Raw genomic sequence first — 16,937 nt, 5'->3', positions numbered from 1 at the left:
TTCCCCCTCCCTCCGTGAAATCAACGGCCTGCTAAACCCAGGGTTTTGAGTTCAATCTTTGGGGGGGCCATTCTGTGTGACAGTTGTTTGTGTTTCTCCCTAATGCACAGCCACCTTTGTTGATTTTAATTCCCTGTAAGCCATGTCGTCACTCACCCCTCCCTCCCTCCCTCCCTCCCTCCATCAGACAATAGTTTCGCGCCTTTTTTCAGCCCAGACGCCATAGCACTGGGATCATGGAGCCCGCTCAGATCACCGCGGCAATTATGAGCACTATGAACACCACGCGCATTGTCCTGGAATATATGCAGAGCCAGAACATGCAAAAGCAAAACCAGGCGAGGAGGCGATTGCAGCGATTGCAGCGCGGCGACAAGAGTGATGAGGAAATTGACATGGACATAGACCTCTCACAAAGCACAGGCCCCAGCAATGTGCAAATCATGGTGTTACTGGGGGAGGTTCATGGCATGGAATGCCGATTCTGGGCCCGGGAAACAAGCACAGACTGGTGGGACCGCATCGTGTTGCAGGTGTGGGATGATTCCCAGTAGCTGCGAAACTTTCACATGTGTAAGGGCACTTTCATGGAACTTTGTGACTTGCTTTCCCCTGCCCTGAAGCGCCAGAATACCAGGATGAGAGCAGCCCTCACAGTTGAGAAGTGAGTGGCGATAGCCCTGTGGAAGCTTGCAACGCCAGACAGCTACCGGTCAGTTGGGAATCAATTTGGAGTGGGCAAATCTACTGTGGGGGCTGCTGTGATCCAAGTAGCCAACGCAATCAAAGACCTGCTGATATCAAGGGTAGTGACTCTTGGAAACCTGCAGGTCATAGTGGATGGCTTTGCTGCAATGGGATTCCCAAACTGTGGTGTGGCCATAGACGGAACCCATATCCCTATCTTGTCACAGGAGCACGAAGCCACCGAGTACATAAACCGCAAGGGGTACTTTTCAATGCTGCTGCAAGCCCTGGTGGATCACAAGGGACGTTTCACTAACATCAATGTGGGATGGCCGGGAAAGGTACATGATACTCGTGTCTTCAGGAACTCTGGTCTGTTTCAAAAGCTGGAGGAAGGGACTTTCTTTCCGGACCAGAAAATAACCGTTGGGGATGTTGAAATGCCTATCGTTATCCTTGGGGACGCAGCCTACCCCTTAATGCCATGGCTCATGAAGCTGTACACAGGCAGCCTGGACAGTAGTCAGGACCTGTTCAACTATAGGCTGAGCAAGTGCCGAATGGTGGTAGAATGTGCATTTGGATGTTTAAAAGCGCGCTGGCGCAGTTTACTGACTCAGATAGACCTCAGCGAAGCCAATATTCCAATTGTTATTGCTGCTTGCTGTGCGCTCCACAATATCTGTGAGAATAAGGGGGAGACATTTATGGCGGGGTGGGAGGTTGAGGCAAATCGCCTGGCCGCTGATTATGCGCAGCCAGACACCAGGGCGGTTAGAAGAGTACAGCAGGGCACGGTGCGCATCAGAGAAGCTTTGAAAATCAATTTTGTGACTGGCCAGGCTACGGTGTGAAACTTCTGTTTGTTTCCCCTTGATGAACCCCCCCCCCCGGGTTCACTCTACTTCCCTGTAAACTAACCACCCTCCCCTCCCCACTTCGAGCACCGCTTGCAGAGGCAATAAAGTCATTGTTACTTCACATTCATGCATTCTTTATTAATTCATCACACAACTAGGGGGATAACTGCCAAGGTAGCCCGGGAGGGGTGGGGAAGGAGGGAAGGAAAAGGACAAACTGCAGTTTAAAACTTTAAAACTTTAACACTTATTGAAGGCCAGCCTTCTGATGCTTGGGCAATCATCTGGGGTGGAGTGGCTGGGTGGCCGGAGGCCCCCCCACCGCATTCTTGGGCGTCTGGGTGAGGAGGCTATGGAACTTGGGGAGGAGGGCTGTTGGTTACACAGGGGCTGTAGCGGCGGTCTCTGCTCCTGCTGCCTTTCCTGCAGCTCAACCATACGCTGGAGCATATCAGTTTGATGCTCCAGCAGCCGGAGCATCGACTCTTGCCTTCTGTCAGCAAGCTGACACCACTTATCCTCTTCAGCCCGCCACCTGCTCTCTTCAGCCCACGATTCAGCCCGCCACCTCTCCTCTCATTCATATTGTGCTTTTTTGCACTCTGACATTAACTGCCTCCACGCATTCTGCTGTGCTCTGTCAGCGTGTGAGGACATCTGGAGCTTCGAGAACATATCATCCCAAGTCCGCCGTTTTCTCCTTCTAATCTTCACTAGCCTCTGTGAAGGAGAAACATTTGCAGCTGGTGGAGGAGAAGGGAGAGGTGGTTAAAAAAGACACATTTTAGAGAACAATGGGTACACTCTTTCACGTTAAATTTTGCTGTTCACATTACACAGCACATGTGCTTTCGTTCGCATTTTTCCTCTTATATTGAGGGCCTGCTGGTTTGGTGTGAGAGATCACTCACTCAGTGCCAGGCCACAGATTTCAGCTTGCAGGCAGCCATGGTAAGCCACAGTCTTTTGGCTTTTTTAACCTTCATAACATGTGGGAATGGTTTCAAACAGCAGCACCCTCATTTCCCATACCAAGCACCCATTGGGTTGGCCATTTAAAATGGGTTTGCAATGTAAAAGGAGGGGCTGCGGTTTCCGGGTTAACATGCAGCACAAACCCAACTACCCCCCCCCCACACACACCCAATTCTCTGGGATGATCACTTCCCCCCTTCCCCCCACCATGTGGCTAACAGCGGGGAACATTTCTGTTCAGCCGAGCAGGAACGGGCACCTCTGAATGTCCCCTTAATAAAATCACCCCATTTCAACCAGGTGACCGTGAATGATATCACTCTCCTGAGGATAACAAAGGGCGATAAGGAATGGATGTTGTCTGCATGCCAGCAAACACCGGGACCATACGCTGCCATGCTTTGTTATGCAATGATTCCAGACTACACGCTACTGGCCTGGCGTGGTAAAGTGTCCTACCATGGCGGATGGGATAAGGCAGCCCTCCCCAGAAACCTTTTGCAAAGGCTTTGGGAGTACATCAAGGAGAGCTTTCTGGAGATGTCCCTGGAGGATTTCCACTCCATCCCCATACACGTTAACAGACTTTTCCAGTAGCTGTACTGGCTGCGATTGCCAGAGCAAATTAATCATTAAACACGCTTGCTTTTAAACCATGTGTAATATTTACAAAGGTACACTCACCAGAGGTCCCTTGTGCACCCTCAGGGTCTGGTAGCATGCCTTGGGTGAGTTCAGGGGTTACTGGTTCCAGGTCCAGGGTGATAAACATATCCTGGCTGTTGGGGAAACCGGTTTCTCCACTTCCTTGCTGTGAGCTATCTTCATTGTCTTCATCATCATCTTCCTCGTACCCCAAACCGGCTTCCCTGTTGCCTGATTCTCCATTGATGGAGTCAAAGCACAGGGCTGGGGCAGTGGTGGCTGCACCCCCTAGCATGGCATGCAGCTCCGCGTAGAAGCGGCATGTCTGCGGCTCTGCCCCAGACCTTCTGTTTGCCTCTCTGGCTTTGTGGTAGGCTTGCCTTAGCTCCTTAATTTTCACGCGGCACTGCTGTGCGTCCCTGTTATAGCCTTTGTCCTTCATGGCCTTTGAGACTTTTTCTAATATTTTGCCATTTCGTTTACTGCTACGGAGTTCAGCTAGCACTGATTCGTCTCCCCATATGGCGAGCAGATCCCGTACCTCCCGTTCGGTCCATGCTGGAGCTCTTTTGCGATCCTGGGACTCCATCATGGTTACCTGTGCTGATGAGTGCTGCGTGGTCACCTGTGCTCTCCACACTGGGCAAACAGGAAATGAAATTCAAAAGTTCGCGGGGCTTTTCCTGTCTACCTGGTAGTGCATCTGAGTTGAGAGTGCTGTCCGGAGCGGTCACAATGAAGCACTGTGGGATAGCTCCCGGAGGCCAATAACGTCAAATTCCATCCACACTACCCCAAATCCGACCCGCAGAGGCCGATTTCAGTGCTAATCCCCTCGTCGGAGGTGGAGTAAAGAAACTGGTTTAAAGGGCCCTTTAAGTCGAAAAAAAGGGCTTCGTTGTGTGGACGTGTCCAGGCTTAATTCGATTTAACGCTGCTAAATTCTACCTAAACTCGTAGTGTAGACCAGGCCTCAGGAATGTCTCCACTGCTATTTTTAGCCCCCCGCCCCAGCTGGAGCTCGGTGATCTTGGATCAGTTGACCCAGGCTCTGAGACTCAGGTTTCTTTGCAGTATAGACATGCCATAAGACCTGGGCTACAATGAATGAGAACTGTGTGTTTGAACCCCCGTCAGTGGGTTTGACAATTTCAGTTGGTTTTGTTTTCTTCATAGCTACAAAATACACATTCAGGCTGGAGTGAGTCGAATTTCCCCTGGGTTTATTGGGAAGAAAGTCCAGGGGAACAAGTGCTCAGTGGGAGGAATTTATGTTTGGAGTTTGCCTCACAATCTTTCCTCTAGACCCTGCTGCCCCACTGTAACTGTGATTCTTTTATGTTTTGGAAACTCTGCAGGAAAGTAGAGGGCAAGAGAAATGAACTGTTGCCTCTGGGCCACTGCTTTGGGCTGTGCAGGGCTCCAGGGAGTTTGTCCCACCAGCCCTTAGAAAACAGACGTGAATAAATCACCGACACACAGCTCATCTGCAGAGAGCACAGATCTCAGCGTATTTCCATCAGTCCAGCCTCCCTTTGAGGGGGAACGGCCTCTCCTAATACAGTGCCAGGGGCATTAGACAGCTCGATGGAGGGCTGCGTTTGGGGCTGGAGGGGGAGGGGTAACCAATCGCAGTCTGTAGCTGGAGGAGAAAAGACATCTCACTCTGGGAGCATTCCACACAGCCCAGCACTGTAAGTTTGCTCCTGCAGTGAAATATATTTGGGAGGTCACAGAGTGGCACTTTCAGGACAAAATTGTAAATGACGATATGTATTTTTTCAGAGTTTCACTCTTAGCTCACTTTGGGCAGGGGAAACTGAGGCAGCCCAAAGCAGTTAGTTTAAGAAAGAGAGGGCAGAATATCTATGCCTCAGTTCTCGCCTATGGGCAGTAGGGGAATTTACCAGATTGATGTTCACATGTTTTAGAATGAATTCAGCAATGTAAATAAAAATTGTCCAAAAATTGTGACAAACACTTTCAGCTAATTGTTACTTTTCTCTCTGTAGGCAGTCGTTTGTTGTTATTGCTGTGTGTCTTATCTGTTTGTTTGTACTTTTCTCTCTCTATTACTTTGTTTTTTTCTCTATCTACCTGTTAGTTAGGTTAATTCTGTGTTTCTCTCTTACTCTCTGTATCTATGTTTTACTTCCTTGTTTCTCTCTATTAGTTTCCTGTTACATCTATCTATCTATCTATCTATCTATCTATCTATGGAGGATAGGATTTAAATTCAAAATGATCTGGACAAACTGGAGAAATGGTTTGAAGTAAATAGGATGAAATTCAATAAGGATAAATGCAAAGTATCCCATTCAAAAAGGAACAATCAGTTGCACACATACAAAATGGGAAATGACTGCCTAGGAAGGAATCCTGGAAAAGGGATCTAGTGGGTCACAAGCTAAATATAAGTCAATAGTGTAACACTGTTGCAAAAAATACAAACACCATTCTGGGATGGCTTAGGAGGAGTGTTGTAAGCAAGACACAAGAAGTAATTCCTCTGCTCTACTCCGCACTGATTAGGCCTTAACTGGATTATCGTGTCCAGTTCTGGGTGCCACATTTCAGGAAAGATGTGGACAAATTGGGGAAAGTCTAGAGGAGAACAACAAAAATGATTAAAGGTTTAGAAAACATGACCTATGAGGGAAGATTGAAAAACTGGGTTTGTTTAGTCTGGAGAAGAGAAGACTGATATGGGACATGTTGACAGTTTTCAAGTACATAAAAGGTTGTTACAAGAAGGAGGGAGAAATGTTGTTCTCCTTAACCTCTGAGGAGAGGACAAGAAGCAACAGGCTTAAATTGCAGCAAGGGTTAGGTTGGAAATTAAGAAAAATTTCCTGTCAGAGTGGTTAAGCACTGGAATAAATTCCCTAGGTAGGTTGTGGAATCTCCATCACTGGAGATGTTTAAGAGCAGGTTAGACAAACACCTGTCAGGGATGGTCTAGATAATACTTAGTCCTGCCATGAGTGCAGGGGACTGGACTAGACGACCTCTCAACGTCCCTTCCAGTCCTACGATTCTATGATTTAGACTGGGCTCATTCACCTCCGTGTGAGGTGATGCTCCCGTTTAGAGCAGTATAACTGGGCAGTAATTTCATGGCTTCCAGTGAAATTACCCCAGATTTACAGCAGTGCCCTGACAGCAGAATTTGGCCAATTAGTTTCCAGATTCTCAGCAAACTGAGGATTGTACCATTTATACACTGTTATCCAGAGCTCACCAGCCTCTGGGTGACAGAGGTATACAAATACCTCAAAAGCAATTGGGCCCAATTCTCCTGTCCCTCACCCTGATGTAAACCAGAAGTAACTCCACTGGGGTCCATTGCGCTGATTCTATTTTCTCTCACCCCAATGTAAACCAGGAGTAACTCCACTGGAGTCAGTTGGGTGTTTCCCTCCAGTCCCATGTTACGCCAATCTTCACAAGCTCAGGGAAATTAAGGTGGTTTTCACAAGAGGAGAATTATTTTACTGATCTAATCCTCTTGCTCTTGTCCCCCGCTCCGCAGCCATCACAAGATGTCTTGAGAAAAAAAATGTCCAACTGAACCACCGTGACCGAGTTCCTTCTCCTGGGATTCTCTGATGTTTGGGAGCTGCAAATTTTGCACTTTGTGGTGTTTCTAGGGATTTGCCTGGCAGCCCTGATGGGGAACCTTCTTATCTTATCTTCATGGCCACAGCCTGTGACCACCACCTTCGCTCCCCCATGTACTAATGAATCTGGCCATCCTAGACCTCAGCTCCATCTCTGTCCCTGTCCCCAAATCCATGGCCAATTCCCTCAGGAACACCACGTCGATTTCCTATGCTGGATGTGTTGCCCAAGTCTTTTTCCTCCTCTTCTTGGAGCCAGCGGATTTTTGCCTTCTCACCATCATGGCGTACGACCAATACGTCGTCATCTGCCAACCGCTGCTCTACGAGAGAGTGATGAACAGGGGAGCTTGTGTCCGAACATTAGCCGGGGCCTGGATCAGTGGGGTTCTCTACTCCATGCTACACACTGGGAACACATTTGCATTAACCTTCTGCGGCGGCAACATGGTAGATCAGCTCTTCTGTGAAATCCCCCAGCTGCTCAAGCTGGGCTGCGCTGATTCCTATCTGAGTGAATTTGGGGTTCTTGCCTTTAGTGTGTGTTTAATCTTAGGCTGTTTTGTTTTTATCATTGTGATGTGTGTTCAGATCTTCACCACGGTGCTGAGAATCCCTCTATGCAGGGCTGGTATAAAGCCTTCTCCACCTGCATGCCTCACCTCACTGTGGTCTCCTTGGTTGTTTGCACTGGTGTCTTTGCCTACCTGAAACCCATCTCCAGCTCTCCATCAGGTCTGGATTTCGTGGTGGCTGTTCTCTATTCCATATTGCCGCCCATCATGAATCCAGTTATCTACAGCCTGAGGAACAAGGAGATCAAAGCTGCCCTGAGGTGACTGACTGGGTGGAGGTAACTCATCAAGAGTTAATTTTCTGCATAAAATAAAAGTTTGTTCACTTAGCATCTGCTTATTGATGTCAGTTATTTCCAGGACCAAACAGTTTTCACAAAAATGGATCTGATTCTGATCTCAGTTCCACTAGTGCAATTCATATAATCATAGAAGATTAGGGTTGGAAGAGACCTCAGGAGGTCATCTAGTCCAACCCCTTGCTCAAAGCAGGACCAACACCAACTAAATCATCCGAGACAGGGCCTTGTCAAGTCAGGCCTTAAAAACCTCTAAGGATGGAGATTCCACCACCTCCCTAGGTAACCCATTCCAGTTCTTCACCACCCTCCTAGTGAAATAGTTTTTCCTAATATCCAACCTAGACCTCTCCAACTGCAACTTGAGACCATTGCTCCTTGTTCTGTCATCTGCCACCACTGAGAACAGCCGAGCTCCATCCTCTTTGGAACCCCCCTTCAGGTAGTTGAAGGCTCTATCAAATCCCCCCTTACTCTTCTCTTCTGTAGACTCAGTTCCCTCAGCCTATCAGCCTCTCCTCATACATCATGTGCCCCAGCCCCCTAATCATTTTTGTTGCCCTCCACTGGATTCTCTCCAATTTGTCCACATCCTTTCTGTAGTGGGGGGCCCAAAACTGGACGCAATATTCCGGATGTGGCCTCACTTCCCTTGATCTGCTCCTACTAATGCAGCCCAATATGCCATTATCCTTCTTGGCAACAAGGGTACACTGTTGACTCATATCCAGCTTCTTGTCCACTGTAATCCCCAGGTCCTTTTCTGCAGAACTGCTGTTTAGCCTGTCAGTCCCCAGCCTTTAGCAGTGCATGGGATTCTTCTGTCCTAAGTGCAGGACTCTTCACTTGTCCTTGTTGAACCTCATCAGATTTCTTTTGGCCCAATCCTCCAATTTGTCTAAGTCACTCTGGACCCTATCCTTACCGTCCAGCGTAACTACCTCTCCCCTTAGCTTAGTGTCATCCGTGAACTTGCTGAGGGTGCAATCAATCCCATCATCAAGATCATTAATGAAGATGTTGAACAAAACCGGTCGCAGGACTGACACCTGGGGCTCTCTGCTTGATACTGGCTGCCAACTAGACATCGAGCCATTGATCACTACCCGTTGAGCCCGACAATCTAGCCAGCTTTCTATCCCCCTTATAGTCCATTCATCCAATCCATACTTCTTTAACTTGCTGGCAAGAATACTGTGGGAGACTGTATCAAAAGTTTGCTAAAGTCTAGTCCACCGCTTTCTCCATATCCACAGAGCCAGTTATCTCATCATAGAAGGCAATCAGGTTGGTCAGGCATGACTTGCCCTTGGTGAATCCATGTTGACTGTTCCTGATCACCTTCCTCTCCCGCAAGTGCTTCAAAATGGATTCCTTGAGGACCTTCTCCATGATTTTTCCAGGGACTGAGGTGAGGCTGACCGGTCTGTAGTTCCTCAGATTCTCCTTCTTCTCTTTTTTAAATATGGCCACTATATTTGCCTTTTTCCAATCATCCGGGACCTCCCCCGATCACCACGACTTTTCAAAGATAATGGCCAATGGCTCTGCAATCACATCAGCCAACTCCCTCAGCACCCTCGGATGCCTTGCATCCGGCCCTATGGACTTGTATATGTCTAGCTGTCATAAACATACAGCTAAGGGTAGCATAAAATCCCTCCTTACCTGTAAAGGGTTAAGAAGCTCAGATAACCTGGTTGGCACCTGACCAGAAGGACCAATGGGGAAAGAAGATACTTTCAAATCTGGGGGTGAGGGGAAAGGCTTTGTTTTGTGCTGTGTGGGTGTTCTCTCTGGAGACAAAGGGAGAGACCAAGCAAGTAATCCAGCTCCCACTGAAATGATACATTTAATATTACAGAAATAGTAAGTAATAGCAAGGAAATGCATTAGAATATCTTTTGTTTTAGCTTGTGAATTTTCCCTGTGCTAAGAGGAAGGTTTATTCCTGTTTTTTTTTGTGTAACTTTAAAGTTTTGCCTAGAAGGGAAATCCTCTATGTTTTGAACCTTTTGTTACCCTGTAAAGTTATCTTCCATCCTGATTTTACAGAGGTAATTCTTTTATCTTTAAATAAATTCTTCTTTTAAGAACCTGATTGATTTTTCATTGTTCTTAAGATCCAAGGGTTTGGGTCTATGTTCACCTGAACCTATTGGTGAGGATATTATTCTCAAGCCTTCCCCAGGAAAGGAGGTGTAGGGCTTGGGGGAATATTTTTGGAGAATAGGACTCCAAGTGAGCCTTTCCCTGATTCTTTGTCTAAATCACTTGGTGGTGGCAGTATACTGTTCAAGGACAAGATGGGAATTTGTGACTTGGAAAAGTTTTAACCTAAGCTGGTAAAAATAAGCGTAGGGGGTCTTTCATGCGGGTTCCCACATCTGTACCCCAAAGTTCAGAGTGGGGAAGGAACCCTGACACCAGCTTTTCTAAATAGTCCTTACCCTGTTCTTTTCCCACTGAGGGCTGCTCACTTCCTCCCCATACTGTGCTGCCCAGTGCAGCAGTCTGGGAGCTGACCTTGTCTGTGAAGACTGAGGCAAAAAAAGCATTGAGTACTTCAGCTTTTTCCACATCACCTGTCACTAGGTTGCCTCCCCCATTCAGTAAGGGGCCCACACTTTCCCTGACCTTCTTGTTGTTAACATACCTGTAGAAATCCTTCTTGTTACCCTTCACATCCCTTGCTAGCTGCAACTCCAATTGTGCTATGGCCTTCCTGATTACACCCCTGCATGTTCAAGCAATATTTTTATACTCCCACCTAGTCATCTGTCCAAGTTTCCACTTCTTGTAAGCTTCCTTTTTGTGTTTAAGCTCACCGAAGATTTCACTGTTAAGCCAAGCTCGTCGCCTGCCATATTTGCTATTCTTTCTGCACATCGGGATGTTTTGTTCCTGCTCCCTCAATAATAATTCTTTATAATACAGCCAGCTCTCCTCGACTCCTTTCCCCCTCATATTAGCCTCCCAGGGGATCCTGCCCATCAATTTCCTGAGGGAGTCAAAGTCTGCTTTTCTGAAGTCCAGGGTCCATATTCTGCTGCTCTCCTTCCTTCCTTTTGTCAGATTAACTCCGCTGATGTCAATGCAGCTGGGCTGATTTATATCAACAGAAGATCTGGCACATTTGTGGAGTTAAATTGGTGTTAATTGTGTGTGAGAGAGTAATCAGACCTTGATTTTGTGTCAAGACAATACCCGTTAGACTGCTTGGTCACTTGTGCCTGTTCCATGGCCACTGAAAACAAGGATGGGGATTTGTCTTGCTTGTGTGTATAAATCAGGAGTGGTTCATTGGAACCAAAGGAGGGAGACTGGTGTAAGACTGGGGTATGTGGGAGAAGATGTTTGGGGTAGATCCTCAACATATCCATGTAGATCCATTGACTTTGGTGGAGCCAAAGCAATTTGAAGCATCTCTGAACCTGGCCTATTACCTCCAATGAAGCAATGTCCATTAACACCAGCTAGGGACTGGGCCCATTGGCTTATAAACCACCAGACATGGTCTAGCCATTAGAGGGGGGCAAGGAGCCACACTGTGTTAGCCTGGGTCATGTGGACATTTAGGAGTGTGGGAGGTGATGAGACTCCCTAGAATTTACAGGGAAGTTTCTCACCATCAGAGGGATGTGGTTCTGCGGCAGCCTCCCAAGGGGAGTTGTGGGGGGGCAAATGACTGAAGTAGTTTTCAGAGAGAGCTGGACAAATGTCTGAGTGGGATTGTATGATGGGGTGGCTTGTGATGATGGTGGGTAGGGCTCAGCACCCCGGGGTCCCACTTGCAGCTTATGGTGGTGGCTATATTGTCCACCAGTGAACACTGTGACTCGCTTGTGGACCCTAGTGAAGTTAAAGGAGTCCTTGGGAACTTGTGCATAACTCTCCCAGCATCTTTGAAAATCTCAGCCCTGGTCCCAGACCAACCTCCTGTCTTCTCTGTAGATGTGACGCCTCCAGGGTTAGCTGTCAGACACACTGTCTTCGACAAGTGCACTTGCTTGATAGGTGAAAAGCAGGATTTCATTCTCCAGGGCTCTCAGTTAAGGACCAAACTAACAAGAGAGTGAAAAGAGGCCTTAGGCTGGAATTTTAAACTGTTTTTTAAAGAATTTTTTTGTTATTGTGCTACATACTGAGGTTGCTGGTCCTCGTTTCCAGATCAAACCCCATTCCTCTGCCCACCCAGTTTTTTTTAACCGTTTGTCATAGATCAGGTTTCCTAAACCTTTCATCATTTTTGTTGCTCTTCACTGAACTCTCTCCAATTTGTCCACATCTTTCCTAAAGTGTGGCACCCAGAATTGGACACATTCCTCCAGCTGAGGTCTCATCAGTGCTAAGTAGAATGGGACAGTTACCTCTGGTGTCTTACATATCACGCACCTGTTAATAAACCCCATATTATATTAGCCTTTTCCACAACTGCATCACATTGTTGACTCATATTCAATTTGTGATCCACTCTAACTTTGAGATCCTTTTCAGCAGTGCCATCACCTAGCCAGTTATTCCCCATTTTGTAGTTGTGCCTTTGATTTTTCCTTGGTAAGTGAAGTACTCTAAGAATGGCCATACTGGGTCAGACTAAGGTCCATCTAGCCTAGTATCTTGTCTTCTGACAGTGGCCGATGACAGGTGCTTCAGAGGGAATGAAAAGAACAGGCAATCTTCTCTTTATTATCTTGTCTTTACTTTACATTTGTCTTTACTGAATTTCCTCTTGTTGGTATCAGACCAATTCTCCAATTTGTCAAGGTCATTTTAAATTCTGATCCTATCCTCCAATCCCTCTGAGCTTGGTGTAATCTGCAAATTTTATAAGCATATTCTCCCCTCCCGTTATCCAAGAAATTGATGAAAATATTGAATAATGGCCTTAAAATGCCACCAGAAAAGAGTCACAGGTTTTGATCTTAAAGGTATGGGTGGAGATTTTCATCTAGGGGACTGGGATGCCTCATCCCCATTAAAACTAACTGGAATTTGGTGGCCAAATGTCCGCAGGTAACCTTGAAAATCCCATCACTGGTCATGCTGGCCCCACCATGAGCACAAACTGGGATGCACTGTCCAGGGACTAGTTTCTTCTTTGATTGTTGCAGAGTCCTGGACAGGAATCTGTCCATGGAGATATTATGACATGTAAGAAGCAATAGCCTACTTCTCCACAAGAGAGGTGAAGCCGTGTTACTCTGCGGTATGGCCTACTTCAGCTAAAATCTCCCTGAATTAATTGTACTAGATCTGGTCAAAACATTAGGGAGGGGATTAGAATCCTCTCTCTCCCTTAAAACAATTCCAACTTTCTTTAAATAACTCATAGAAATTTAGCATTTAAAAAAAATCTACCATTTTTGTGAGGTTTTTGTAGAAACTTTGTTCCCATTTTTTGGGGGAGTTCAAATTAGATTAAAAGATTTCAAGGCCAGAAGGGACCAATGTGACCATCTAGTCTGACCTCCTGTATAGCACAGACCAGAGACCTGCCCCACAATAATCCCTAGCACAGATTATTTACGGAACCATCCACTCTTTTGATTTGAAACTTGTCAGTGATGGAGAATCTATGAATCTACAAAATACGTAATTAATAATAAACTAGGAGTGATTTTCAAAGGGGATTAATGGAGTTGGGCACTCCTCTGCTGTCAAAGGCCAAAGGAATTTAGGCACACAAATCCAGTAGGTTCCTTTGAATATTCCAGCCTATCTGGATAATGAGAGCATGAAGTTATTTCAGATTAGATAAAACTCTATGAGGGATAGAAACTCATCTTCCTCACGTCAGACCATTCACTAGCTGATGATGATGAGACTCCGCCATGGGCAGGTTATTCAAGAATTGTCCTCCATGGAGCATAATAGACTTTCCTCTGAATCAGGTACTACTGGGCACTGTCAGGGACAGGATACTGGATTGGATGGTCTAAAGGTCTGAGCCAGTTAGACAGTTCCTATAATCATAGAATGATAGAATATCAGGGTTGGAAGAGACCTCAGGAGGTCATCTAGTCCAACCCCCTGCTCAAAGCAGGACCAATCCCCATATCTATAACAAGCAGATGTTGTCAACTAAAATTACAATGAATGTTGTACCCAGCTCAACTTAAATGCATTTAATTTAGTTTTAATTACTCATTATTAAAGTTCGTCAAAAATGAAAATGATATTTTTGTGCAAAGTGCCATTTTTTTATAGAAATATCCCATAATATTGTTTTTGAAGTGTGTGTGGGGGGAGAGGGGGGAGGGGAGGGCAGGAGAATGAAACTGGAGCCTGAAAAGTGTTTGGTTTTTAATAAACTTCCCTAGAAAAATGCCACTTTATGGGAAATATTTTCTAGTTTGGGGAAAAGATTTCTGATACTGAAAACTATCCCCCCAAAACCTCATTTCCAGGCTTTTATAAAACTAAAACCAAAACCAACTCCCTCAACTCTCCAAAAAAAAAACCCATTGAAAATGGAGTCCAAAATGAATTTTTTTCTACACCAAAATTATTTTCAACGACAAGCAATTTTCCATCAAAAATTTGTTTGGATAGAAAGATATTTTTGAGCATCTCCACTCTTTGCGTATTATCCTCTAAATTGTAATTATTATCCCCATTTGACAGATGATAAACTGAGGAATGGAGTTTGAAGTGACTGAACAAAACCAGACGAATGGCTGGGAGCAGATCACAGGACACCTGTAACTTAGCTTTTAAATAAATAAATTCTATGATAGTTGCGCCTGAGATCGGAGGCCCATTGGATTAGGTAAAACACAGTCTCTGCCCCAAGGAGTTAACAGTAGAAATAGACAAGAAAGCAAAGGGTGGGATGGAAAATACAGCCTCAGGGCAGGACTTTCCCAAGGTAACATATCAGGGGAGCAGCAGCGCTAGGAATTGATGCTAGATGTCTGGAGCTCAGTTCTGTGTGCCCCTAGTGTTTGTCTCACAATCTTTCCTCTGATCCCTGCTGCCTGGTTGTAATTGTGATTATTTTAGGTTCTGGAGAGTTAGATAGATAGATAGATAGATGGGGGTATATGGAGATAGATAGCTAGATGGGGGGGTGTATGGGGATAGATAGATAGATAGATAGATGGATAGATAGATAGATAAGGGGACAGGGAGGTAGATTTTGATCTTATTTTTACAGGTGTAAATTTATAGTAACTCCATTGACCTAAGTTGAGTTTTTCTAGATATTTACCAGTGTAAATACCTCAATGTGCATAAAGAGATTGTATGTTATGTTCTCATGGAAACAATGATGTCATGAGCTGATTATATTTATAAAGAAACACAGAATGAGACAATGGTCACGGGAGAAAAACGGCCAATTTATTTTTTGGAGTATAGCCTTGACCCAATCATTTCCCACAGGGCAGATTTAATCTCTTTGTTCCTCATGCTATAAATGATGGGATTCATCATGGGAGGCACCACAGAATAGAGAACAGCCACCAGGAGATCCACACCCGAGATTGAGCTGGAGGTGGGTTTAATGTAGGCAAAACTAGCAGTGGAAACAAACAAGGAGACCACAGTGAGGTGAGGGAGGCAGGTGGAGAAGGCTTTATGCCGGCCCTGCTCCCAGGGGATTCTCAGCATGGTTTTGAATATCAAAACGTATGACACAACTATTAAAACAAAACAGCTTAAGGCAAAACACACGCTAACCACAATAGCTCCAGTTTCACCGAGATAGGAGTCATAGCAGGCGAGCTTGAGTAGCTGGGGGATTTCACAGAAGAACTGATCCATCTCATTGTCTCCACAGAAGATTATTGCAAACGTGTTCCCAGTGTGCAGGGCAGAATTGAGAACCTCACTGATCCAGATGCCAGCTGCCATTCGGACACATGCTCTCCTGTTCATCACTCTCTCATAGTGCAGCGGTTGGCAGATGGCGATGTACCAGTCGTAGGCCATGATGGTCAGTAAAGGGAGCTCAGTTGTAGTGAAGAAAAGGAAGAGAAAGACTTGGGCGATGCATCCATAATACGAAATGGACCTGGTGCTCATGAGGGAGTTGGCCATGGACTTGGGGACGATGGTGGAGATGGAGCCGAGGTCCAGGAGGGACATATTCATCAGGAAGAAGTACATGGGGGTGTGAAGGTGGTGGTTGAGGGCTACAGCTGTGATGATGAGGAGATTCCCCGTCAGGGCTACCAGGTACATCACTAGAAACCCCACAAAGTGCAAAACCTGCAGCTCCTGAACGTCAGAGAATCCCAGGAGAAGGAACTCGGTCACCGTAGTGCGGTTGGACATTTTCTTCCTTAGTTCATTGTGTGCTGCCTGTGAATGGAAGGACAAAGACAGTGGTCAGGGTCCATTGCAGTCAGTGTAGGCCTTGCTGGAGCCCTAGGCATCACTAACAGTATGAACGAAAGGCTGCTAACCAAAGTAGGCCTCGCCTTGGCAGAATAGTAACACACCAGGTATTGGCTAACCAAGTAACCACACTCCTGACCAGAGAGGCTGCTACAGGAACACCCAGAGTTCTCGAGTAATTACATGAATGCCCAAGAGATTGTACAATGAACACACTGACCCCTTGTAAAGATAAGGAAGGGATGACAGGATAACAGATGAGGAAATTTTGTTTGAACCAGGTGTAGGGTTGGTAACTAACAACATCTGGAGGGTGATATTCATTTTGTTTGTATCAATGTATAAAAGGAGAAGTCATAGGAGGAGCACCTTTGTAACGGCTGAAGGGATAGAGTCCTGCTATGTTGACTAAGTCTTGTCATGGGCCTCTATATGTTAGTATCTCTGTGACCTGTTTGACAGGGCACTAGGACAGTGCTTTGCTGACAGTGCTTTGCTGGCCTAGTGCCTTCACTGCCCATGGTCTCTCTTTATGAACAACATGGAGGTCTGCTGAATCTGGCATCAGTGTAATGCACACTGGATATGGTACTAGACCAAGAGGTCTGGGTTCTGGCCCTCTTGACCTCCACTAAGTCCATCTCTCCTCCATGCCAGGGTCTAGAGGTTTTGGCTGCTTGGTTCCACTCACACCCTGAATTTAAAGTCACTAGTCTGTACAAAACAAATTCTGTTATTGGACAGTATTAGCTTTCCCGAGTCTTTCTTAAGGCCAAGTTTCCAATTGAGGGTGCTCAGAATTTGTTTGCTTAAATTGTTTTCAAAGGAAATTCAATTAAACACATTTTCATAGAAAGTCTCAGCTATCTTCAAATATATTTCACTGATCTATCTATCTATCTATCTATCTATCTATCTATCTATCTATCTATC

General features: G+C 45.8%; 1 protein-coding gene and 1 pseudogene across 1 annotated transcript; one reads left to right on the top strand and one right to left on the bottom strand.

The window, feature by feature from the left end:
* The first annotated feature begins 6,907 nt into the window (after positions 1 to 6,907).
* On the top strand, positions 6,908 to 7,626 carry LOC112116167 (annotated as a pseudogene).
* A 7,379-nt stretch (positions 7,627 to 15,005) lies between these two features.
* Positions 15,006 to 15,941, bottom strand: LOC112116168 (olfactory receptor 14A16-like). Its single transcript, XM_024213496.2, has one exon. The coding sequence runs from the start codon at positions 15,939 to 15,941 to the stop codon at positions 15,006 to 15,008; it is 936 nt and encodes a 311-aa protein (XP_024069264.2).
* Positions 15,942 to 16,937: the final 996 nt, after the last annotated feature.

The sequence above is a fragment of the Terrapene carolina genome, unplaced genomic scaffold, assembly GCF_002925995.2.
Source record: "Terrapene carolina triunguis isolate 2854851 unplaced genomic scaffold, T_m_triunguis-2.0 Scaffold612, whole genome shotgun sequence".
Lineage (NCBI taxonomy): Eukaryota > Metazoa > Chordata > Testudines > Emydidae > Terrapene > Terrapene triunguis.
This window is presented reverse-complemented; position numbering and strand designations above follow the sequence as displayed.

What these genes read in the sequence shown, in the direction of transcription:
- LOC112116168 (XM_024213496.2), bottom strand. Translation starts at nt 15,941, where the DNA reads ATGTCCAACCGCACTACGGTGACCGAGTTCCTTCTCCTGGGATTCTCT.